Genomic DNA, 27,478 nt, shown 5'->3' on the forward strand with positions numbered 1-27,478 from the left:
ATATCATATCCAGTTTTCAGCGCCCCTGGCGGGTACGCTTAGCTTTTCTAAGGACATATTTAAGTAATATGGCGATTACTTCCAAAACCCGACACCTGTCCTAGGGCTGTACGGTATGGACAAAAGTTGGTTACGTGATCTGGGCGTATTCGTTTCCTTTGAACACTCCTTGCAAGAAAGCACAAAAACAGCCTACATATTACATATGAGACAGTGGGCCGTTTCGCTTTATTTAGTTCCAAAGCTACCAGAGTTGTAATTCCAGACCCCATATTGAACAGCTCACCTCCTTGGCCCTGCCTGATGGTTGCTTGAGGTGTATACTATGTCGGCGTGACCTAGCCCCCCCCCCCCCGCCCGAGTAGGTTAATCCTAAACCCTACTTGTTCCACTGTTTGAGATGTTGTCATAGATAGGATCCCTCGATGGCCGGAGGCTGTCCCACTGACAGCAGCGACTACTGCTGAGATGGCTCGGGCGTTCATTGGGACCTGGGTCGCCCTGGTTTGTCAACCCCTTTTTGGACCGGGGCTCACAGTTAAGCTCTGAGATCTGGAACACCATTGGGAACAGCCTGCGTGTGAAACTCCATCGCACAACTCTGTATCAGCCCCAGGCTAATGGACTGAGAGAACGTTTTCATTGTACAATGAAGGCCTGATTCGGGCCTCCCTGAAGGACAATTGCTGGGTGGACAAGCTCCCTTGGATCATGCTGGGCCTGGATATGATATAATCTCCATTGTTCTGTATCATAGAAATGCTGTCTCTTTAAGATCGCGAGACTTGTTTGTTGAAATGCCGGTTGCTGCGATGTTTGAGTTGAATGGTTTTGGTTGAATGAATAAACAACAAGTGACAAATGTGTTGTCAACGGGACAAATTGTCTCTTCACTTCTTTTGTCATAATTTCCACCCTGGTGACCGTGACGTTTGTTTACTGGACGCATTCCAGAGACTTACAGATTTACTATGGTGACAAATGCTGTTTCTTTGAAACTGATCTTTTTGGTTCGCTAAGACGCACTTGTCAGGCGCACATGTCAGGGCAACCCGGTATCACGCGATTTCGTGCTCATGCGCACAAACGTTAATTTGTGCGCATCGTGTCCCAGATCACGATTGTCCAACTTTTTTAGTGCTGCACAGAACGAAATGTAAACCAATGCATTCTGAATGGGAGCGTTCTCCGACAATTAACGTCGTTTTTGAGGAGGTCTGCTTACAAATCAGAAATGTTGACATATATATAACTAGATAATAATATATACAGATATATAACTAGAGGGTGCACTGAACTATCTGCACTCACCCCTTCTGAAGCTTCTCTCTCTCTCGCTCTCTCTCTCTGTCCCTACCTTTCTCTCTTTCTCTCTCTCGTTTTGTTTTGTGGAGCACCTCAATTGTCGGAGAACGCTCCCATTCAGAATGCATTGGTTTACATTTCGTTCTGTGTAGCACTGAAAAAGTCGGACAATCGTAATCTGGGACACGATTCAATAGATTAATAACGTTTGTGCGCATGAGCACGAAATCGCGCGATACCGGGTTGGTCAGGGACACGTCTAATACTACTATGCAGTGTCGGCTCTCGGCCGAGAAATTGTCTACAACAAGTCTATCGTTTGTTGTGGACACAGTCTTATTTACTTTCTAAAACCTGCTTTTGTATACGTTGAGTTTGACGGAACTTCTTCCTAAAATGACCCCCACATACAGCAATGAGTGACGGTTAAAGCCAACAGTGCAGTTCAACTGTATGTAATGACAGCTTCCTTGAAACCAACAGCAAAATAGTTAAATCATTGTAAAGATTGGCGAGTAAAACCAGATGGGGATGAAATAATGAAACATGACATTGATTTTACAGTTGAATAACATGGTTTCTGAAGAATTCTGAAAGTCGTTAGGTTAAGGCATTTTAAGAATAAAAGTTTTCCGGAACATGCACATAAATGGACAGTATCAGTAGTAGCTGCTTGTCTGGCTGCAATTTTTCAACATTAGGTGAAAGTTCTCTTTTAACGGTTGACTATTGGCTTGGATGCTACTAAGATGTTATCTTTTGTCCCATCTAGCAATGTTTCGGAAAACAATGACAATGACAATGACAATGACCTCTACCATTTATCAAGACTACTGTGCCTTTCAAATAATAAAGGAAGAAAGTAGATTTAGTCCAGCACAAAGGAACAAGGACTGGAAAAATCCTTTAATTAAGCAGTTGTACCTCAAAGTCTGTTATTGGTGCCAGTGTATCACTGAATATTTCTTTCAAAGAATTTTGGATAACAAATGTACAAACATTAAAATGCTGAGGATTGGTTACGAGAAAATACCAAAAGATGATTGGTTTGGCACATTTCATCAACACTATTAAAACCCCACTGTCTTGAGCAGCGGGGGATGTCGCAGACGTAAAATGGCTGGGCTAAGGAGAGTAGATGAGCAAGATGTTGCTGAATAAAAATGGACTGGAAACAACAGATGATGGTGAAAATGGAACAGAGTGCCGTGTTCTATTCAAAGATGAGGCTTCAGTTGAGCTGACCATTTATTCAAGTAAGATAGAAAGCGCAGTCTGAACATCAAAACATAAAACAAGTATGACACCACAAGATATGCAAACAGGACGTGGAACTCGAGTGCTGCCGAAGAAAAGAACCAAACAAACAGAGATAAGCTATCAGCCATCAAAAGGAAGGCAAAGCTATCTAGCTGCCAAGTAGACACAACGTCTACTAACCTTCCCCTGCCTAAACCAATCCAAAAGTACAGTTGAAGGCAACAGTCCATAGAAAAAAACGACACTATTTTTTACAAATGTATAGAGGCCTCTAAAAGTGGCCATAACAAACACTCTTGTTCTAGTTTATCAACTTGCCACTAAAATTAAAGAACTGTAGTGGACAGGGTGTCGATAGATAAAGGGTGCGATCTCTGTAGGTATCCTTGAGCAAGGTGCCTAATGCCTATCTGCTCCTCAATCATATATATCTGAATCCACTGCAAGGTCCTTTGCATAAAGGCGTTTGATAAATAGTTAACTTATTCATGGTAAGTGAATCAGAATAGAGCAACAATGTTGCAAGCAATTGGACAGCACGTCTCTTCCAGCTTCTTTCCCTGCCACTAGCTCTTCTTCTTCTGGGTAGGGCACACATGAGACAGGATGAGGTCCATCATGTCCTTGATGATGGCCGGAGGTGGGTGGAGTTGGTGGGGGAGATTATGGGCTAAGGTCATCTCCCAGGCATCCAAAAACACAACACCCAGGCCCATGAACATGGTCCTGAGAACCCTGTCGCGCTGCAGCGAGAACCAGTCGCTGTTGTACAGGCTCACCTCCTGGTTCTGGACCTGCAAGTTGGCCGAGCGGATCACCACAAGCGTGCCAGGGCTCCGGTCCAGGAGCCGTACCAGTGCCCGTCGGATGTGCCGCATGCGGCATATGTAGACCTCCACGGGGAAGGTGCTGAAGTGGGACCAGATGCTGATGGCTACCACTGTGTCAGCCCCTCCGGGCAGGCCGTCCAGCTCATTGGCAATATAGCGTAGCTCGTTGGTGCTGACGGCGCCAAAACGGATGGGCGGACCGTGACAGCGGTATGTCAACAAGATGTTGTGATTACTGTCCACCGCCATGAAGGGCCCTGATCTCTGTGGACTATGCAGGTTAAACTCTTTGATTTCTAGGAGAAACCGAATGAAAGCGGTCAATGGACATCAACAATGGGACATGAGTCATGGTCAGGGCGTCGTGTGAACGGAGAAGGGGTGTCAGCGCTCACCTGGTACGAAAGCGTTGAGGTACTCAAACCACTGCCTCACCGTGGAGTCTCCGTACATGTGGATCACCTTGCCAGTCAGGCACTGCGTGATGGACGAGGAGTCGTTAAACTTGCGGGCAGTAGTTCCAGCGAAGGACCTCCAAGAGCCTCGGTAGTAATACCCAGAAGGGGTGTATTTGACTGGCTCTGGTATGATGCTGCGGTTTTTTATCTCATCTTGGATATGAGAATGGTACATATGTCACAAAATTAAATACATACAAGGGGGCACCAAAACTACCCTCCTCCATAGACTGTAGCAATGATTGTGTACCTTTCTTCCCAGGAAGCACGTTGATCCGATCAGGTCCTGACGCATGGATGACAACTTTGATGTTCACACCGCTGTGAGTAATAAACAAACAAGGATAAAAACACATTTCCAGAGTTATAAATTACATGAACAAGAGAAGCATCCTTGAAACCTCTGAAGGAGTAGCGCTTCTTTGTTGGTGATGAGGTTCTTCTTGTTGCCTCCCTTGGCGTGGTTTATTCTAGTGTCACAGCTCAGCATCTTGGGCTTCAAGCAGTACCAGGGCTCCCCGGTGTGGAGGTCCGTGTAGTTGCACAGCGGCTGCTTCGGCTGATTTGGTGGCAGGCACATGTTACATATGGTGGTCTCGGACCGCTTGCCCGAGCGGAACAGACTCTTGAAGAAGACCCGGTCAGACCGCTGCTCCTGGAGCCGCTGCAGCACGGCCACCGCCTCACTGGAGTGCACCATGGTGATCACCACCTGGGCCGTGCCCTGCCACAGCAGGGGAAACAGAGCCGAGTAGGAGCCGTTGAGGTGATCCACCACCCTGCCCGCCACCCCCGCCCCCAGCTCAGGGGAGTGCAACCGGGCCACCAGGAAGTCCCCGCCATAGCGCTTGGGACGGCCCTGGAAGTCGTGCATCTGGACCAGGGCCTCCAGCTGGTCCCCCCACTCGCCACTCCCTCTGGATTTTTAAGGGCAGGAGGTTGAACAGGCTGTGCACGGGATCGCTGCTCTGAATGAGGGGCGCTGGCGCGGGGCCGGTGGGGGACTTGGGCCAGGCGATAGAGTTGAGGAGGTAGCGATCTTCCAGGGCTTCTTCAGGGGTGGGCTCCAGGTGGCTGCAGAAAGTGTAGTTGTAGTAGGGAGGGAGGGGCCCCTTCTGGGCGAAAGCCGTGTGGCTGCTGCTCTGTGGCTGAAAAAGCATTGATGCTGTGTGGCAGCTCAGGTTCTGAGGAGGATGAGAAGAGAGGTCCAGATTAAAGTGAAGCTGACCGCGGCATTGAGTAGTAGTCTGAAGCAGAATTTATCATCTCTGTTTTGCATTCATGTTGCTGTGGATGCGCAGTTCACAGACGCATGTTTGCGGAGCATAAACTTTTAGAGGTGCGCGGCAGGATTATATTATTTTGTTTGGTGCTTGATCATGCAGTTCACACACGGCAGAAAAAAACCCGAGATATACTGAGCATCCCCCGGCCTCTTTTTTGATTGCATCATCCTCACCTTTTCAGTAATAGCCAGTGTAACCAGATCCCGGAGCCGCCGCCATTTGCGCCATTTCGATTTTTGGCCGCGGCCAGCCAACAATTGTATAAGCCAAAATAAGCCGCCATCTCATCAACTTTGGCTGAGCCAGCTAGAATTATTTGCATCAAGTAATAATTCTATCACATAGTAGGGCTTTGACTCCGAATGTGAATGAAGTATTGATTAGACAGCGATTTATTAAAAACCTAATAAACCGTTGGATCACGTAAGACCGTTAACCATAGCAACGCCGGTAAACAAACCTCGCAAAGCCAAATCCAGGTCTTACTGAAGGCATTTAATGGTCAAAATATTATTTGAATATTAATATTAATAAACAAACAAACTTCGAATATGATTTTTTGTGAAAAAGTCAAAGCCCTATCACATAGAGACATACACACGAAAAATGTCAGCCATTTGTAGCCATGAAAAATTTGCCATTTAGGTTTGGGCTGAGCCGGCTAGCCAGCCAATAACTTCATCAGACAGCCATTATTCTCAAAACAAATGGCTTCGGGGTCTAATGCCGCTTTTCCACTGCATGGTACCAGCTCGACACGACTCGACTTGACTCGACTCAGCTCGCATTTTTTGCGTTTCCACCGCGAAAACATGGTATCTGGTACCTGAAGTGGCTGCTTTTTTTAGTACCGCCTCGCTCTAGGTTCCAAGCGAGCTGAGCCGATGCTAAAAGGTGACGTCGGCAGACGGCCGGCCACTGATTGGCCAGAGAGTGTGACGAAGTCACGAGAGCGACAGGGCAACCATGCTGGTAACAGCCATAGCAGCGCCGCAGCCAACATATTCCACTTCTTCAACTTCTTCAACATGCCAGCTAATAATACGAACACGAATACCATCGCATCGATGTCCTCCATTGTTGTTGTGTGGGTTCTGTCCATGTGTGGGTTGCGTAGGTGTTGCTTGCGTCGCGTACAAAAATACGTCACGGCCCTTTCGCGCAGCCGACCCCGCCCACGTCCAGGAGGTACTATTTGCGGTGGAAAACGACCCGTGCTGCTACCGTGTCGAGTCGTGTCGAGTCGAGTCGAGTCGAGTCGAGCTACATGTGCGGTGGAAAAGCGGCATAAGTGTAACCCAGTTCAAATCCGGGTTCTGGTTATTCAAAAGAATAAACAATATTATATAAGAGTTTATTATGTTTCCTAATGTTTTGTCGATGTTTGTCTAATGTTGCACACTTTGTAAATGTTGTTGTATCCTTTGCTTAATTTAACTGTTATATGTCCATCCAGCTAGGAGGGGGCGCGATGAAAATAAAGAAAAAGAGACGCTCGTTGGGGAGGGCACATGTTTTACTTAGTATTGTTGGATGACATATCCGCAACACAAGATTGAAGACAAAGTTCAATACGAACTTGAAAGCTCCACCGGACCGGTTCACATACGACCCGCTCAGTTAATTGACAGAAGTAGCTGAACGGTGGCCTGCTAACTAACGCAGTTAGCGACGCTACTGCCACGGGGTTTCGGAGGGGCCGCCGCACGAGATAGCGGGTGTGACCACGCGGGTTGGCTGACCTGGCTCGGATGAAGGGAATCACGCGACAAGCAGTGAGTAGCGCCTGTGTGTCCTTTCCACGGACTTCCACAGACTTCCTCAGGATGTGTGAGTAGCCGACCGAGTTCTCTTAGCTCGGAGGAGCGAAGAGGACTATTCATCAACAGGCCTGCAACAGGGTTTTCTTTTGTAAAGGATTGTTTTATTTTGTTTCTTTTATGTGCCGGCTTAGTTAATAATGTTAATTACTTGTAGCCTGTATCATGCTAATAGGATGTGCGATATGGGATCTGTGACATGCACTTATATTGTTCTCAAATAAGTAAACGTTTTAACGAGCCTACTTACCTTTTTGTTGGTTGGCTTACTAAATACGTGTAGTGTGGATATTGTGTGTGTTTAGTAGGGGTGGGAAAAATAATCGATTCTTGGATGCATCGCGATTCTCGCTAGAACGATTCTGTCTCGATGCAGATAAATTAATAATCTGAATTAAAAAAAATAAAAAATTTGCCGCAACATTCTGTTCGCCAGAGAGGGTAAATTCTCTCTGAATTAGATAAATTCAAAATTATTGAATTTATCTTGGCCAATCTGATTTGTCTTGACACGATTGTGATTCAGCCTACGCATAGCATGCGCGCAAACTCACAGCCAGACACAAGAACTCCTTCTAATTCAAGAGCAGCTTTTCCTTTAATGACATAGAAAAGAAAGATTAGAAATAAAATAAAACTGAAACCTATTTTTTTGCATGCTTCCATATTGTGTTATAATGCAAGCTGCATTGATTATTGCATTGTTCATAGAAAGTCATATTTGTGACCAAAGCTTTCTCTCTTATGAAATATTAGATAAGTTAATTCATCAGTTGATGTCTTTAATGATCATCACAAAAGTGGGAAGTGATTAGCAAACTCTGAGTAGCAAACCCAGATGTATACATATATTTTTGAAAATCCTGCATGGAAATGTACATAAAAACATTTGTTGCATCGAGATGCATCGAGATGCATCGAATTGCATCGATAATCGCTTCAGAATCGAATCGTTGACCTCATAATCAGAATCTAATCGTGAGGTGCCAAGAGATTCCCACCCCTAGTGTTTAGTGGTTAATATTTAATAAGAGTGCTTTAAGGGCCTTTAAATTGCTTTATATAATGAAAAGACCATTGCAACACTAACCTCCAGATTGAGCATGTTGATTAGCAGGAAGATGAGACCAGAGAGGGCCAGGAGAAGGAAGATGAGGGCATATTTGGACAGATGTTGACACGTGATGACCCCTTTCGGCTTTCCACGGTTATCCGCTGTCAACATTGTGGTAGTACTGGTGCTGTCAACACTTAAACAATAGAGAGGAGATATGGATTCAAAACATAACTTTCATTGATTATGTTGTGGAGGGGGATACTTGCAGTGCTGTGGCCAGTAACCGCTTGCCCTGAGTGACAGTTATATGTATGGTCGTTTTGCTGAATAGCCACAATAAATAATTATCTTAAGCCAAATCTGTTGCAGTCCATTTAATAATTAGTATAGCCAAGATACTACAGATTAGAATATGTGAGGGGAGGGGGGCATATGATGATTCCTCACAAAATATACAATCACACGACCAAGTCCACTAATTGTTATATGGAGATCATATCCTGAGCACACGCCAATCGACGATTTCTGGGGTTGTCGGGGCAGTCTTCATAACGACCCAAAAGTTAGTATTATACCAGAATACTAAACCTGCCAATAAAGTGGAAACTTTCTATAATATACTTCAACTTTACAAGTTCTAATGAAACACAAATATATCAGATTCTGATGCAATGTTAACCCACCCAGTAAACCGGCATCAAAAGTTTTACATTGATCAATGATATAAAAAAAGCATAGGCCTGATTGTCAGGTAAGTCAAAGATTTATTAAAAGAAATACAGAAACACATGAATCCATGTGGACCAACTCTTCACTGCGCCTGAAGAGGAGTACGCCAAATCTTAAGAAACAAAAACGATGTTTCAAAATTGTTCTCAAGACACCTTTCCTTCGAGTGGGAACAACATTCAGTGCAAAAGCAAAATAGCTTCTTAATTTTGCCCTCAAAAACGTGCACAACGCTTCATAGCAAACAGTGTGTAACGTCAGCTGTCTAGCAACAACATAAAAGCATGTACGAGCTCCAGAACAATGTCAAAAACGCAAAAAAAAATTCGGGGAGAATGGCAAACACATGTCACATGTCTTGTGACATGTGTACAAGTACACACGTTGACATTAGAAATTGGCTTTTCTCAACTCACTTGGTCTGCAGTTGAAGTAAAGATACAATTATACTACTCAAGTAGATGTGGCTAAAGACCAGTGTGCTCAGTAGATGGGGGTAGAACAGGGCATGTTATAACATGACATCAATTTAACGTCTCCCTTAACCTGACTAAATATTTGTTGATGTGATTATTTTACGGTTAATCTGAAATATATATATTGTCCACATAACCAGGTTCTATTGATTCAACATACGGTCAAATTGCTGTTGCGAATATGGGTCCTGATTAGGGATGGGAATCGAAACCCGGTTCTATCAAGGACCCGGTTCCACTTTTTTCAAAACCCGAAAATCATTAACGTTTGGGCTTATCGATACCATTATCGAGTTCCGTCGTTCATTTATTTGATTTTTTTGTCCCGTAGGTCCTGTAACGTAATGTTGTTTCCCTCGAGTCGCGTCACAGCATTTAAATCAAATCAATCCAATCGCTGCAGCGTGTCCACCAATGTTTTTGAATGGAATTGTAAGCAAACAGGTATTACAAGTAAAACAAGTGAAGTCTGGCAGTTAACTTTGCTCGCGAGGATGGCTGAACGGGCGAAAAGGGCGAAAATCATTTATTGTAAATGGGAACACAACCTCAATGGCCAAGCACATTAGCATTGTGCATCAAATAAAGACCAAATGCAGTACCTTCGACTGTCTCCGAGTTGAAAAGACTCTGTCTCCTCCTTCTACTGTCGCACCACAGACGGGCCCGTCTTAATCATCCACTCAAACTCAAGCAATCGCACGCACAGACATTGTCGCTAGTCCCGTCAGTTAAAAATAGTAATCATGTTATTGTAATCAAATCAAAGTATTACTCATGTTTCTGTGGTACTAATACAGTTGTATAGTGCTCTAATCATTTTAGTTTATATAACTAAAACTACTGATGTCAATATTTATTAAGAATTACATATTTAATTTAAAATGCAATTATTTATTTCCTAAATATTTTCCTCATCACTAAAAACGCTTCGTATTTCCACCAATTAATAGAAAAGTATCGATTCTGGTATCGATAAAGACTCGGATCGTTAAGGAGTATCGAAAATGGTATCGACATCAATAAATATTAATGATCCCCATCACTAGTCCTGATGCAACGTCTCCCAGACAGCTGTTCGGAGACACGTTCTTTGAATGTTTTTTGGACTTTAGTTATCTATTTCTAACACACATATATATATATATATATCTCATACTGTCACAGCCCGGCTTAAAGGCACCCAGTGCAACTTTCGAGGCTTAAAAATAAACATTCAATTTCTAGTCTTTTTTACACATAGTAAGTTTCAATAACTCCATACCATTACATACCGACATTTAAGCAGCAAAGATGAGACGTCGTTGTGTGGTGAGAACTGATACAAAATCGATAACAACAATGCCGCCATTTTCTTTATTTTTTGTAACCTACAATAAATAAAGCAGGCTTCCAGTCAATGGAAAAATGGCTTCTCCCCACCGGCGATTGTTGTTGTTTACGATTTTCTATCAGTTCTCACCACACAACGACGTCTCATCTTTGCTCCTTGAATGTCGATATGTAATGGTATGGAGTTATTGAAACTTACTACGTGTAAAAAAGACTAGAAATTGAATGTTTATTTTTCATTGAATGTTCACATAAAGTTGCACTGGGTGCCTTTAAGGGAATGACAAAGAGGAGACCACACATGGCTTTAAGCATAACAATAATCGTTTATTTAACCAACTTAAGGTAAAGTAAGTTAAAGTGATCTATTTAAATCAGTAATGAGTGCTGTGTGTAGAATAGTGGAGAATGTGGGGTAGGTGCAAAGCAAAGCTAACCCAAAAACCTAAACAAGCCATACGTCAAAGGGGAGAGCAGGTATCTGACTCCAGGACTCCAGATTGCGACCAAAATTTTAAAGGCACCCAGTGCAACTTTATGTAAACATTCAATGAAAAATAAACATTCAATTTCTAGTCTTTTTTACACGTAGTAAGTTTCAATAACTCCATACCATTACATATCGACATTCAAGGAGCAAAGATGAGACGTCGTTGTGTGGTGAGAACTGATAGAAAATCGTAAACAACAACAATCGCCGGTGGGGAGAAGCCATTTTTCCATTGACTGGAAGCCTGCTTTATTTATTGTAGGTTACAAAAAATAAAGAAAATGGCGGCATTGTTGTTGTTATCGATTTTGTATCAGTTCTCACCACACAACGACGTCTCATCTTTGCTGCTTAAATGTCGGTATGTAATGGTATGGAGTTATTGAAACTTTCTACGTGTAAAAAAGACTAGAAATTGAATGTTTATTTTTAAGCCTCGAAAGTTGCACTGGGTGCCTTTAAGAGTGTGACCGAATTTTCCATCTGGTCGAGCATGTGCGACCAGTAAATTTGCCCTTATTTTTTTTTACACGTTAAACGTGGAAGGGGCGCGTCAATAAATCCAGAATCTTTAGCAGGCCAATGAGTGTAAGAAGGATAGGGAATGGCCACTGTAAGTGGCTAATGTGTCGAGGGGGAGGGTCCTAGAGATTATCGAGCGTGCGTAAACGTCTGTGCGAAAGAGCACAACTTCACAATCTGCTACGTGCGTTTACAATGAGCAAGCAAACGATTTACTCGTTCTTCCGACCTTCGGCTAGTGTGCCAGTGCAAGTCAGTCCTGCACAGGTCTTATTTTACCAACCCCGCACCCGCCCGTATACCCGCAATAGGCCTACTTCAAACCGCATCCGACCCGTGTTCCGACAGTAGCCCGACCAGACCCGCTATAAATTGATATCGACACCCGACCCGCACCCGATGGAAAATTAGAAACATTAGATGGGAATTACACTATCTGGTGTATGGCTTGGTGCTTTAGATTGTTGTGCAAAAAAAGCACATCATCCACTGTTGACGGTTTGAGTTGACTCCTCCGCTCCTGATTAACATATCCAGCACCGGTGAAGTCTCGCTCACAATCGCAAAATCCGCGCCCGACCCGCGCTGTTCAGTCGTCCGACCCGACTCGTTTCATCCAAATTGTGCGGGTCACCCGAACCAGTGCAGGACTCTGCTTCAGGTGCCATGAAGGGCTTTTCACACAGGAGGCGTTTGTCGGGCCTGATAATGCATTCTCAATGGAGAGGCGAGCGGGCAGAGAGGAGGCTCAGCGTCCTGTCAAGCGGCACGACAAGCGGGCGCACTCCTGTGAAACAGTCGCTTCCGTACTTGTCGAACGCATGAATGCGCAAACCTGGGAACTGTTGGGATAGATGAGAATCACAATAAAATGTGACACTGAATTTGAAACAGCAGATTGTAATTTCTGCATCTATTATCAAAATAGTTATTAGTAGCCTAATACAGTGAAAATTTGTAGAAATGTGAATATTTGGTTGGCATGTTGATTAACGGTGTGTGCCCCTAAAATTTCTGGTTGCGCCCCAAAAATGTTCAGTTAGGGGCCACAGTGCTCCTAGTGAAAAAATAAGTCTGGAGCCCTGCAGGAGGACAGCAGACAAAATGTTGCTGAAACAACAGGTGAGGTGGAAACAGATTAGTGTAGATTTTAACTTTAAAAAAAATAAGAGTAGGGAAAGCAATTTCGATCCTTCTGTTCCTGGTAGAGAAAATGTGCTGATCTGTTCATTGTAGGTCATCCAACCCTACATTACTGGCCTGGAGACAGAACTGAAAAGGAGGTTCCAGGAGCTGGACATCCTAGGAGCCTTCCATGTCCTTAGACCTCAGTCGGCTGCCCTCCCTGACAATATGTGCATTGCATTCATTATTTTAGTTAGTTGCCTTGTTGTACCTATAGTATATTGTTACTATTTATTTTATTTTTCCTAAAAAAGTTAAATATTGGTTCAGGTAGGTCTTGAGATAATTTGTACTTGAAATAAAAACCTCCAGCTTTAGTTGTCTGTTGCAATTCATTCCTTGAATGTCACAGAATCAAAAGTTCTGGTAAAAACTAAACTCGTGCGCTGACGCCGCCGCGGCACGGCGAAATCAAACCATCACACAAAAATATTGCAGAGCAAAGGTTTTGAATCCAAAACCCCAGTGGAAACTAGATGGAAAAATTGTGCAATTCATACCGTGACAGCAGCTTTTACTTCCATATGTACTAAATGCTTCATTGTTTGTCCTTTTGACCGCCATCCAGGATTGTCCCACATGCAAATGCTTCTTTACATGCCATGGCGAGGCAGCCTAATCTACCTGTCGAGAAGAAAGCAGGCAACTTCAGCATCCCATTAATTCTTTATTTTGTAATCCTTCATTAGCTCTTTAAACCTCAGCAACATCTGGTGTTAAACCAAAAGAAGACTGTGGAGACGACAGTGAACTTTCTGAGAAGTCCCCCCCCCCCACCATCCAGAACGACACAGTGTCCACTGTCGTGTTCCTTTAGGTTCCTGGGTACAACCATTTCACAGGACTTGAAATGTGTATTCCGATCCACGCGCAGCTTTCAGTGTTCCGATGTTGTGTGTAATTTGTTTCTGAAGCAAAATGCATTAGTTTGTGAATGATGTTTTGTATTTGCAAACCACACTGAGCGTGTGTGTGAATCATTGTGCGTGAGTAAAACACGTTTTGTGTGCGTGTGAATTGTTATGCATGAGCAAAACACGTTTTGCGTGTGTGCGGGGTTTTGGCATGATTCTAACTCCATAAATGTAGGCCTACTCTGTCCAGAAAAAGGCCCAGCAGAGGTCATACTTCCTGCGACAACTAAGGAAGTTTAATCTGCCTAAAGCGCTGCTGACCATCTTCAACCATCTTCTTCAGCCATCATTCAAAACCAGCCGACACAAAGTGAGCTTTTTTCCCCAAGCAGTCACTCTGTTGAACCCTCATGTATATTTCGATTTTTTAATTCCAATATTGTTGTTATATATTGCCATTGCACTGAACTGCCTTGGACTGTATTTATATTTACATGGAAATCCTAAGTCTCTGACTGTATGGGGTATTGTATATTGACTGCACTGATATTGCACCATTTCTTCCCTTATATTGTTTCTTCCTCTTACATTGTTATTGTATATTCTTTATTGCAAATTAGTATTTTATATTGTATTGTTATACTGTATAGGCCTACTTAACGATATATTTATATTTCGTACTGTTCTTTCTGTTTTTTGTTTTCTTTTTTATACATTAACAATAAATTAAGTGTTGAGTGTTGTACATTGAGAGCATAGGGTTAACCGAAGTCCAATTCCTTGTTTTGCAAACCTGGCCAATAAAGCCAATGGCCAATAAAGCAATATAAACCATATATAAACCAACCAACCAATAAACCAAAAGTGCAGTGTAGGCTTTCAAATTGGCCGGGTAAATGCTTTATGTCCCTCTCTGACTTAACCGTTCAATGTTAATAATATAATATAAATATAAGAAATTGTTTGCTCAGGAGTATAAGTCCAATTACTGGTGGGTGATTTTAAACCAAAGAGGAAATATTTATGAATGAAGACAATGATTTTAACGTATAAATTACTTAAAATGCTACAGAGTGTCCGTTTAAGGAAAACTACTTACGTGCTGTGATCTTTTCAAGGATGAGGCTTGCAGTTGAGTTAACCGTTTATTCAGGTAAGATAGAAAGCACAGTCTGGCAAGCAGCTACAGTAGGTATAACAATGTGCACAGGGAGATTCTTACCACTTGCTTTAATTAGGGGGTGGTGCATATTTATACAGACAGCTCCTCCTCTAGAAGGAGCTGTGTTTTTGGACTGATAGTTGTCTGCCATATCTGGTGAAATTATGATGTTGCAGGGGTTGACACTAACGGTTGCCCGCTTGCCCAGGGCAATTAAAAATAATGTTTGGGCAAATTGAGATTACTTCTGGTTGCCCGAAAGGGCAAGTGCATTTTTTAGGGTTTGTTCATATATAATCAGTGACGAAGCTAGACCTTTTTTGGGTGGGCTCAAGCCCACCCGAAACTTGCCTCAGCCCACCCTTTCATTTCGTCCTCAAATCTAATATTCTACCTTTTTTTTTTTCCACACAAGCAATGAGAGAATAGATTCTGTAATGAACAGGCACAAATGGGCTAGTGAAATCGAGCGCAACCTTCCTGCAGGAATCTCTAACCTCTGATTGGTCAACCCGGTATCACGCCAAGGCGTGAAATAGATACGTTGATCCACATCGCAAGGCGTGTTCAGGGTCACGCTTTTTGACCAAAGCGTGACCCTGAACACGCTTTCTTCTCCATTCGAAATGAATGGAGGAATAGCACCAACAGGGGGCGAGACGTTCTCCTAGCGTTTGGGGAAATTGTTACGCTGCAGCCTATATTATTATCTAAACGTGTTTCTAATAACATTTCTAGCGAGAAATATACCTTTTCCTTCCGGTCGGACCCCGAGGGCAAAAATATTGAGTATTGATTTGCCATTTTAATCTAGATTAATTTTGGAATTAATCTAGATTAAACAAATTAATCTATGGCCACCACTAATATATATATATAAATGAAGTTGATTAATTTAGATCTAGGCAGTTTGATCTTGAAAAATGTAAGGTTATAGTCAGTGGCGGTTCGATATATATATATATTGTTTGCAAGCCTTTCTATATCGAAAGTTTCAGTTTCTTATCAGTTATTTGAAATATTGCTTATTTGACCTTTGAGTATAATTTTCAAGGTCATAAATCAAAATGCTCAATGGTGCCAAAGTTGCATCACCTTGATTTTCAATGACTATACAACAACAAAATGCTATAAAACGTTGTATATACCGAACTGCGAGGTTCACCTAAATAAATCTGTCATCTGGCAACCAGTCTACAACGTAAATCAAGGAGACCAAATGAAGATATACTAAGCCGGTATGAAATTAAAATGTCATAATTCATATTATTGAAGATACAAGTGTGTTCATTTATTAAATCTTTGAACGAAGGTTGATATAAAAAAAATTACCAAGTTGTGAAGTCTGAAGTAGTTCGGAGCGTCAGAGAATGACATCCATTGTAAAAAAATATATTTTAAAAGAAGAATATCTTATAAAGTTTAAAATCTTTTCAAAATCGGAATGCGCACGATTCCAAGCTAATGTGGACATTTTAAAATTGCTTTTGTAGAGAAGAAAGATTAAAACAAGAACAATAGTTGCAAGCAGCACTTAACTAAAAGAAGGTTGTAGGACCCTCAATGGAGATTTTTTTATTTTCTTTGCATATTTTATTCAGACGGATCCAGCAATCCTTCCTTTTTTGTGAGACTCTTAGTCTTTTAATGTCGTAGGAGGTCTATCTAATCATCGAGTCCCTGGTCCTAGGTCTGCCCCGGGTTCTGCTCCGATGCGACTTGAACCCAAGGGGGCACTCAGAATCAGAATCAGAAAAGGCTTATTGCCAAATACATTTACACATATTAGGAATTTGTCTTGGTATTCGTATTCGTTGCACACAAAGTCGTAAGGTATCTCCGGGTACCCTGGTAGATACCTACTAGAACCAGGTCTAGTAGGAGAGATTGGTGTAGAGTTTAAGAGATGACGGAGTCCGCTTGCTCAATTCTGGCTGGCTTGCCAAATGTAGAAGGATGTTCAAATCAAGGTGCAGTTTCCAAGTCTGTTTCCTTCAAATTGACCACGGAGTCAATAATTCACTTTCAACACTGAATTTGTGGGCTCACGCAGGACACCCAAAATAGCCAACTGAGTCCTTATGTGGTACAATAAAATCTCTGGTCAATTCTACACATCAGTATATCAAAACATATGACAAGGGCGGAGCTTTTACCTCAATTCATTACCTGTTATCATACAAGAAGGTGTAACCCAGTGATTCCTATTGGGTTACCATTATTCAAATCAAGCCAATCACAAACCGCCTAAACCTTCTCTAGGCTAAAAATGTAGCGGGTGTGATACTTGGGCAAGATGGACCCCAGACCTGTTGGTCCGTGGTGGATCTGTCGTTGGGCTAATTAGGCTGTGAGACAAAGGAAGGGCCAATTGGGCTTGGAGACAGAGGTCTGGCAGGGAGGAGGATGATCCAGTGGATCAATTGTTCATCAAAGATCAATTGTTCGATCAACCCCTCAAGAGTAGTGGAGGGATAGAGAAGGATGTTTGACAGGGAGGGGGATACTAACGAAGAAGGTGAATACACATAAATCAACAGTTGGGGTCAGGGAAAGGGATCTGGCAGGGAGGGGAAAAACTGCGTGAGGCAAAACCATATCTAAATGTTTAAAGATGGATACATTCCTCAAAAGTGGAAAAAGTCCAAACGGGACTTAATATATAAATATAAGATGCAATAAAATTACATCATCAATGTCCCAGAAGATTAGTTCCCTTGTGCTACGACACGGCACATGGATCATAACTCAGAGGGAGTCGCCTCTTGTCTCATCCATTTCACTGTATGGTGAAGGACAGCTTCCTTGAAACCAACCGCAAAATAGTAAAAATAGTAAACAGTAAAGCAATCATTGTAAACATTGGTGAGTAAAAGAAGATAGCGAAAAAATAACAAAACATGACATTGATTTTACAGCTGAATAACATGGTTTCTGAAATTGATGACTAAAAATAAGACTAAATTCTGACAAGTCATTGAGTCAATAGTCATTTTAAATATAAAAGTTTTCCGGAACTTGCACATAATTGGACGGTATCAGTAGTGGCTGCTTTTCTGGCGGCCTTTTGTCAACATACGTGAAATTTCGTTTTTTATATAAAATGAAAACATTTCTTGATTTGAATGTTTCTCTCTTTACAAAGGTTGATTATGAACTTGGGTGCTACTTAGATGCTATCTTTTGCCCCATCTAGCCATGTTTCGAGAAAGACAATGACCTCTACCATTTATCTAGACAACTGTGCCTTCCTAAATAATTAAAGAAAATAGTTTAGGTCCATTTCAGATTTAGAGGTAAATTTCCACGTTGCATAAGGTTCATTCAATTAAGCAGACCCTTTTCACAGAGGCACCATCGTAGGATAAACACAATCGTCACTCATGGCTTAGGAACCCTTTTTTGGGATTACAATTCTCCCTTGATGTTAATATGTGAGTAAAATATCGATCATTACTTAATGTTAAAGCTAAGATCTGGTTGGTTGTATTGCAATAGTTTTTTTTGTCTACTTTTTTAAAGAAGCTAAAACGTCAACCAATCTGTTAAGGAGATGTGAATGCCACTTAATATTTATTTTACAGAATTCTAAATAAAAAAAACAGGTGGCTTTTTTGTTACGTGCAAGGTGCTTAACGCCTACCATCTCCTCAGTCACATGTATCTGAATCTACTGCAAGGTGCTTTGCATAAAGGCGTCTGCTAAATAGTTAGGTAACTTATTCAAAGATAATCAGAATAGGCAAACAATGTTGCAAGCAATTGGACAGCACGTCTCTTCCAGCTTCTTTCCCTGCCACTAGCTCTTCTTCTTCTGGGTAGGGCACACATGGGACAGGATGAGGTCCATCATGTTCTTGATGATGGCCGGAGGTGGGTGGAGTTGGTGGGGGAGGTTATGGGCTAAAGTCATCTCCCAGGCGTCCACAAACACAACACCCAGGCCCATGAACATGGGTCTGAGAACCCTGTCGCGCTGCAGCGAGAACCAGTCGCTGTTGTACAGGCTCACCTCCTGGTCCAGGGCCTGTAAGTTGGCCGAGCGGATCACCACAAGCGTGCCGGGGCTCCGGTCCAGGAGCCGTACCAGTGCCCGTCGGATGTGCCGCATGCGGCGTATGTAGACCTCCACGGGGAAGGTGCTGAAGTGGGCCCAGATGCTGAGGACCACCACGGTGTCGGGCCCTCCGGGCAGGCCGTCCAGCTCGTTTGCGACGTAGCGTAGCTCACTGGTGCTGACGGTGGAGAAGCGAATGGGCGGACCGTGACAGCGGTACTTCAGCAGGATGTTGTGTTTACTGTCCACCGCCATGAAGGGTCCCACGTTCTTTGGACTGTGCAGGTTAAACTCTTTGATTTCTAGGAGGGAACGAATGAAAGTGCACATTGGACAACAACAATGGGACATGAGTAATGGTCAGGGCATCGTGTGAACGGAGAGAGGGGTGTCAGCGCTCACCTGGTACGAAAGCGTTGAGGTACTCAAACCACTGCCTCACCGTGGAGTCTCCGTACATGTGGATCACCTTGCCAGTCAGGCACTGCGTGATGGACGAGGAGTCGTTAAACTGGCGAGAAGTAGTTCCACCGAAGGACCTCCAAGAGCCTCGGTAGTAATACCCAGAAGGAGTACACTTGACCGGCTCCGGTTTGATGCTGACGTTTTCTAACTCTGGTTCATCTGGGATATGAGTAAAGAACAAATGTCACAAAATGAAATGCAATCAAGTGGGCACCAAAACTACAAAAAGCAACCTCCTCCATAAACTGCAGCAATGATTGTGTACCTATCTTCTTAGGAAGCACGTTGATCCGATCAGGTCCTGACGCATGAATGACAACTTTGATGTTCACACCGCTGAGTGTAATAAAACAAACGGGGGTAAAAATACATGGCCAGTTATAAATTACATGAAAAATAATAGAATCCTACAAACCTCTGAAAGAGCAGTGCTTCTTTGTTGGTGATGAGGTGCTTCTGGTAGCCACCCTTGGCGTGGTTTATTCTAGTGTCGCAGCTCAGCATCTTGGGCTTCAAGCAGTACCAGGGCTCCCCGGTGTGGAGGTCTGTGTAGTTGCACAGCGGCTCCTGTGGCTGATTCGGCGGCAGGCACATGTTGCACAAAGTGGTCTCGGACAAGAAGCCTGATCGGAACAGACTCTTGAAGAAGACCCGGTCAGGCCGCTGCTCCTGGAGCCGCTGCAGCACGGCCACCGCCTCACTGGAGTGCACCATGGTGATCACCACCTCGACCGTGCCCTGCCACAGCAGGGGAAACAGAGCCGAGTAGAAGCCGTTGAGGTGATCCACCACCCTGCCCGCCACCCCCGCCCCCAGCTCAGGGGAGTGCAACCGCGCCACCAGGAAGTCCCCGCCGTAGCGCTTGGGACGGCCCTGGAAGTCGTGCATCTGGACCAGGGCCTCCAGCTGGTCCCCCACGTGCCACTCCCTCCGGCCCTTGGAGGGCAGGATGGCGAACAGGCTGTGCACGGGGTCGCTGGTCTGGCGTAGGGGCGCGGGGGCGGGGCGGGCGGGCAGCTTGGGCCAGGCGATGGCGTTGAGGAGGTAGCGATCCTCCAGGGCTTCGTCGGGGGTGAGCTCCAGCCCCAGGTGGCTGCAGAAGGTATCGTTGTGGTACGGAGGGAGGGGCCCCTTCTGGGCAAAAGCTGTGTGGATGCTGTTCTGGAGCTGAAAAAGCGTTGATGCTGTGTGGCAGCTCAGGTTCTGAGGAGGAAGAGAAGAGGGGTTAGGGTTAGGAGTGGAATTTATAGTGGACAGGCAGTTTGCACACTGTATTTGCGGGGCATTAAAAACTTTCAGATGTGAGACAAATCGTTCCATCAGTGGCCAGGATTATATCCTTTTTGTGTGCCTGCTCATACAGTTCACACAAACCAACATCATTCCTCACCTCTCCACTGTGATAGCCAGTGTTTGGGGAGGTTTATAGCGCATTCCTGTCACCAAGGTGGGTGCTACACACTGGTCGACGAGCTATAATAAACAATATATTTAAGGATAACTATGCCCACTGATTCTCTAGGGGAATTTTGCAATGTTTTATTTAACAAAATTTAACTTTATCTCACACAGACACACACACAACACTAACCTCCAGAGTGTGAATGTTGCGCAGAAGGAATATGAGACCAGAGAGGGCCAGGAGAAGGAATAGTGGGGCATATTTGGACAGATTTCGACACATGATGACCCCCTTCGGTCTCCCATGGTTAGCCAACGCTTCATATTCCGCTTTCAACATTGTGGTAGTGGTAGTGCTGGGCTGTCAACACTTAAACAATAGAGAGGAGATATGGATTAAAAACAAAATTATCAAAGATTGTGTTGTAGAGTTGGATACTTACATCTGACCACTGCTGTGGACAGTAAACCCCCCGCTCTCTATGAGGAGTATGCATTTATCTATATAAATATTTTGCAGGAGAGTCGTTTTCTCAGTAAATTGTCTTATGAGCAAAGTCTGTAGCAGTCAATTTAATAGTTAGTATAGCCAAGATACTAGAGATTATAATGTGTGTTTACGAGTGTGGGTACTCTGGGAGGGGGGCGTATTATTCTTCACAAGTGACAGAAACACTCGGTACGACCAACATAATTTCTACTAGCTCATATTATATCCTTAGGAGTCCGTTATGAAATGGTATACAGTAAAGCTATCGAACCACATCCAATTACAAAGCTTGGTTAGACCTAGGCTACTTACATGCCTATGCTATTTAGGATAGGAAAGGATGACATGTGATTCGACAACAATAAATAGGAAGCGCTGCTCAATGGGGGCTATAATGGGATGTCAAAATCCTGTAGGCTATTTATAATCGGATGCATGGCCAACAACTATACATCTCTTTCAGATAGCCTCCAACAATCTTGCGTTTATATTTGTCAACGACAGCAGGGCCTATTACGAGGTGCATGCATAGTAGGCTATAGACTACAATCGTATAATCTGAAGAGATTACACTGCTTTATTATAAACGTGCACGATATTGTATAATAATCTCAATAAAGGCACGTCCTCGTAGAACCACCTACGTTTCATTGAGTCGTCAAAGCGGATGGCGGTCTTTGAAGAGCTCCATGGTCTTCGTCCGCCCGGCATTCTTTGGGTGCTCCGGGTATCCGACGCCACTTCGACCTGGGCGGGACTTTACGTCCTACGTCACTCTCTATGGGTGTGCATGTGTGCGCATAGCCGTCACTCGCGATGGGTGTGCATGTGAGGTTTTGGCTTTAGTGTCTATGGGTTGGTAATAACGGTTCTGATGATTTTTCTGATGGAAAAGTGGTCTTTTATTTCCATAATCTTTGTTCAGTGAACGCATAAACCCGTTTGTTAGTTAGCAGTTAAACAAAATGCGATCTCTTTGTTTACAGTTACCAACGACCAACTGATGATTGGGGGTTCGATTCCCTAGTGATGCAAGGTCTTTTCTTTCATTTTGGACTGCACACACATCGCAAGTGACGGATACTCGCACAATGTACACACATCACTGTCTTTACAATTTCTAGGCAACCGAAGTTTAAAGATTGTCAAGTGGTTAACTCTTGAATCGCATGTACTAAGACCTGATGGGTTAGTGGTCAGAGAACAACTCATTAATGCAGTGATAAGGGGTTCGATTCCTTAATGAAGCTAGCTTTTTTCTTTCATATTGGACTGGATGTTTGTATGCCATTTTGCGTAACTTGTAGTTTATGATATAGAAATGTTACTGGGGTTAGACACAAAGTGTTTTTGCAACACAATATTTCTTACAATAACAAAGTCCAAAGTTTTGATGACTCCAGTAGGAAACTTAAGATACCTAGAGAAATGCGTGAGTGCTCACAAAACATAAACAAGTCAGCAGTGTGGTACAGGGTGATCATTTCTGATATACAGTAGGCTACAAAAGCTGAAACTATTAGCCAGGAGTGGGAAAGATGCAGACGCAGACGTGGGAAGCAATAAGACGCACCAACAAACAGTTGCCTGTTGCAAAATGGTTCAGAGTTTAATATAAATAGTTAGGGTTAGCTGGTATGGCGTTATCTGGTATGGCTATAGTCTAATGTTAGCTTAGTTCGTGTTGTTTCGTCATGTTAATCGCTAGTAATAGTAAGTCATTTGTAGAAATATAGCCTATCATCACAGACTGTAGGAATGTCACCCACCCTCCATCGCGTACGACACTGACGCTCGTAATCTGTAGTGCAAGGGAGTTGTGCACAGATCCCTGAGAAAAACGGCTACGCGCACACATGCAAACCCATAGCGAGTGACGTAGGACGTAAAGTCCCGCCCAGGTCGAAGTGGCGTCGATTTAGAGAGTCCCATCCTTGGTTATGGTTATGGCATCTGATTATAGCAGTAGGCCTAGTCCTTGCTGAGGTTACCACCACGGTACTTTCTCTTCGAAGCTCTCGCGAGATACCCCCCCCCCCCCTCATCCCGACAGATCGTACCTCTTGCAACATCTTTATCTTTATTTTAACCAAATTTGTTATGGCTTTGTGGTGGATAACGCTAGCTAGGTTTGATTTTTGCAAGATAATCAAATGATTTTTGCAAACGTTGTGTAGCCTGTAGTCGGTCTTATTAAACGATTTTACAGATTTGTAGGATATGTTGCGAGTGTAAACGTTTTTAAGATGTTGACTTTTGACAGTCATCTGTAGTCCAAAACAGAGTTAAATTGTAATAAAATAATGAGCACGAATTTAATTTAGGCAGCTCGTTCCGCTTTAACTAGTTGCATATCAGCTGTTTCGAGACAAAATCAATCCTTAAATATTCGATCTGCCTGTTTAGTTCTGTTTATAAATAAGAGATCATGACACTTAGTTCAGTTAAAAGGGGTAAAAGAGATAAAAAATGTAATAAAACGGATAAAAGGTAATGAATTACTGTTATGTCCCCTACTATCCTGTCTCAGATTCTAAATGTTCAATGTCCTCCAGTCAATAGGGTGCTGGGGCTCGGACAATTCCTAAAACATATAATGAGAAACAGATGTAAAGTACAGTATGAGGTAGAAATATATCTCATCATTAATTATATGCCAATAATAGATATGCTCTGAAGGGACAATAATTGCTGCAAACCCCTAATCTGCAGTCCTGGGTGTAGAACCATACAGTTCCCAGTCTTAGTTTAAGTAACTGGTTGTAAAACTAATATAATTGAACATAAAATGATTCCAACTTGTTGGTATTTCATTTCTCATTAAACAGGGGCCACTTGACAACACCGTGGCTGGAGTTGCCTGGCTGCGTCAGAATGCAGGTTTGCTCAGGGGGAAGGTGGTAGAGCCCTCGTTTCAGAATATGGACGAAACAGAACAGCAGGAGGTCCTGGAAAGGCGTTTGTCAAATGAAGAAAAGGGTCCCCTGCTCTTCACCTAGGCCAGGGATGGGCAACTGGCGGCCCGAGGGCCCGAGGGGGGGGGTCAAGGTGAGGGTAGAGGGGGTCAAGGTGAGGGTAGAGGGGGGGTCAAGGTGAGGGTAGAGGGGGGGGGTCAAGGTGAGGGTAGAGGGGGGGGGTCAAGGTGAGGGTAGAGGGGGGGGGTCAAGGTGAGGGTAGAGGGGGGGGTCAAGGTGAGGGTAGAGGGGGGGGTCAAGGTGAGGGTAGAGGGGGGGGTCAAGGTGAGGGTAGAGGGGGGGGGTAGGGTAGATGTGTATAGGTTAACTCATTATGGTCAGTATTAAACATCACATAATGCACAACATGCAGAAAAAGCCACACAACCAGGTAGAATTTGTTATATACGATTTTATATAAACACCATGAGTATACATTTTATAAAATCGTTTGCACATTGAAACATTTTGGGAAGCGTTTTGTCCAATGTCCGAACCCATTTTGATCACAAAGCGTATATCGTGAATCCAGCGCAGCCATCTGTCCCTAACTCTGTCCCTAACACTGAACCCCGACGCCTTGAAGGACAAGGAACCCTCCCACCGATGGGAGGAAGGAACCCTCGATGGAACACGCTAGGTGCATCCAAACGTGCAACAGATGGTGAGAAGGTCACGTTGCGTGAGTGTGGAGGAGATGAATCCACAGGCCAAAGTCCTGTTGTGTGAGTGTGGAGTAGATGAATCCACAGGCCAAGGTCACGTTGTGTGAGTGAAGGAGATGAATCCACAGGCCAGCGATGAGTGGCGGTTGTTGATCACTGAAATGTGGACAGAGGAAAACAGCATATTGTTCAGTTGACTGTCTAGATCAGGGGTCTTCAACGTTTTTCAGGCCACGGACCCCCAAACTGATGGAGAGATGGAGCGGGGACCCCCTACTTATATATTATATAAAATTGTGTTTTATATTAAACTGGTCCTATGGTGCCATGTACAAAATTAACCTTGTTATTGTGCATTCAATACTAAGATATTCAAATAATACGTAGGTTCATATGTTCATGTTTTTATTTTAAACATGTGCAAGGTACAGTAAGTAAACTGTAAACATAACAGACATTTTTAAAACATAAATGTGGAAAGGAAAATTAGTGATGCTTGTTAGTGCCACTGGCATGCATAAACATACCTGCTATCTTGCATTAAATACTGAGACAATTAGAAGTGGAAGAACAGCTCATCGGAATAGAAAAGGATCATATATACGCCTCAATCGGAATACAATTCTCTCTCGGTTTGGGGTGGGTGCGGCTATTTTTTAACCTAGAGATGGCATAAGCAGCTTCAGTAGTTCGCAATTGGTCGGCGTCGGCCTATAGGCTACTTTTATGCACATCGACCGCTTTCAAGGAAAGTAGATTTTTTGCCTCATTCACGTCTTTATCACTCTGCAGTCCGGTAATTTATCAACCCTGGCGAGTGACGTCAAGGTCTTTGGCGGAATATTTCTCTGCTTTCACTACGAATGGTAAAAATAAAAAAATAAAAAAAGGCACACCGTGTGAAGATATATTTTCGTTTTTGCAAATAGCCGTGTAATAAGCGGGATAATAGAACGTCGCCGGTCATTATCGAAAGTAATACCCTTCAGGGCGAAGCAAGACACCTCCGCTTCGCGTCAGGGTCCGGTTCGCCCTGTCGGGGCTTATTTTTCAGATAATGACCGGCGTTCTGTACATTATCCGCTTACATAACAGCACTCTCTCTCTACCAACAGTCTTGGCTGCGCACTCTCATCCAAATACGTATTGTTTGCGGCGGAGAAAGGGGTAGGCCTAGATATAAAGACCAGACGAGAAACTGACGTTGCTTTGCTGTCCTCCTTCTTCTTAATTGAAGGAGCAGGCAGAGAAAAGCTCTCTCCTGCTGGGCTTTCATTAAAATCAATCAGCCGACGGCAAGAATTAAATGAGAATTAAATGACCAAAATCGTGAGGACTAGGCTTGCGACCCACACACACATGTGGCGCTCGCGCGATCGTAGCTCATTGGCGCCACCTATTGATCATTATGTGCCAATGCACAGCCTCTCATTCAAATGACTTAGGGGTCATTTGACCCCTCTGTGGCGCTAGTAGTAAGTAAAAATGGCCCGGCGTTCCTAGTGTTAAATACACAATACACAGTGTGTTGGAATCATGTTAATGTGTATTTAAAGGCATTTCAATTTGTGGAAGAAATTGCGGGGGGGGGGAATATAAAACAAATGTCTATCTACCAAAACTATCGCGACCCCCCTGCAGTACCTCCGCGGACCCCCTGTTGAAGACCTCTGGTCTAGATAGTGTCACATTATCAAAAGGTTATTACACCTGTAGTCAATGAACACGATATCCATGTCATCTTCAGCAGTGGGCTACTGACCTAAGGGACTCCAGCTGGTCAGAGATACAGGCTTGACGCAGCTCAGGTGTGTGTCCCAGACTGGACACAGCATTTCAACTGCACCTTACAAAGACGGATGATATGAATACAAAAGGACACAACGATTCAGTTATCTGGCAGACCGTCCGAGCCAAAGAGTCTTGTGCCGTGTTCCAATACCCGTACTTCCATGAGTATACTTAAAGGAAGTACACTATCTGCACTATCCGTACTCACTTGAGTACGCTAATTTTTTAGATGTGAGTGCTGTTCCAAATCGAGTACTCCGTGGTGCACTTACCGGAAATGATGATCACGACTGCCGCCGTGGCTCCTCCCCCGCAATAAACATCCCGCTTTGAACGGTGAACTCTTTACGCCTAGCAGCTATAAAAAGCTATAAAAACTATAAAAACTACAAAATGACTATTAATGCAGGCTATGTGGAAAATGCGCCGACTTTGGCTCAGCCTGGCTCCGCCTCTTCCGCTACGTAGCTAAGATGGCTGCCGTTGAGTACGGGGAGTGTCCTTCGATCCACACTTCAGGATTAGCCCGTTTTGAGTACGGCATCCGGGTCCTTGAAGTATACTTCTTTTCGCCGGATCTGAATTGGAACGTACTGTGTACTCAAATTTTGGCTAGTAAGTGCGGACAGTACGGGTATTGGAACACGGCACCAGTGAATTCAGAAGTGCGCCATGCCATGTAGTCTGAGAACTCAGGGGTGGAACCCAGCACCATTTGATGGAGAGCCCAACACCCCATCCTACCCCGTTTAGAGTTCCATCAGCAACAGACTCACCTTCCAGATGCATGGCTCCGTCAGCTCTCTCCTCAGTGGATATCCCCTTGGAGTCGGGTGTCACTCGCCCCACCCTGACGTCCTTCACCAGGCAGGTCCTCCATCACCTCCCT

The 27,478-nt window shown here is 43.8% G+C and overlaps 2 protein-coding genes across 2 annotated transcripts; both read right to left on the reverse strand.

The window, feature by feature from the left end:
- Positions 1–2,540: 2,540 nt before the first annotated feature.
- On the reverse strand, positions 2,541–14,819 carry LOC132448713 (NXPE family member 3-like). The gene is given in 7 exon segments (XM_060040200.1): positions 2,541–3,691; positions 3,791–4,006; positions 4,104–4,174; positions 4,255–4,754; positions 4,756–5,037; positions 8,050–8,209; positions 14,704–14,819. Coding segments are annotated over 6 exon segments (1,764 nt in total). The 5' UTR covers positions 8,185–8,209; positions 14,704–14,819; the 3' UTR covers positions 2,541–3,131.
- Positions 14,820–16,509: 1,690 nt separating this feature from the next.
- Positions 16,510–21,907, reverse strand: LOC132448821 (NXPE family member 3-like). Its single transcript, XM_060040365.1, has 6 exons — positions 21,824–21,907; positions 20,880–21,059; positions 19,704–20,491; positions 19,554–19,624; positions 19,226–19,447; positions 16,510–19,125 (listed from the first exon to the last, which is right to left on the reverse strand). Exons 2-6 carry the CDS (start codon positions 21,027–21,029, stop codon positions 18,566–18,568), a joined length of 1,791 nt encoding a protein of 596 aa, XP_059896348.1. The 5' UTR covers positions 21,030–21,059; positions 21,824–21,907; the 3' UTR covers positions 16,510–18,565.
- Positions 21,908–27,478: the final 5,571 nt, after the last annotated feature.

This window comes from Gadus macrocephalus, chromosome 20 (genome assembly GCF_031168955.1).
Source record: "Gadus macrocephalus chromosome 20, ASM3116895v1".
Taxonomy (NCBI): Eukaryota; Metazoa; Chordata; class Actinopteri; order Gadiformes; family Gadidae; genus Gadus; species Gadus macrocephalus.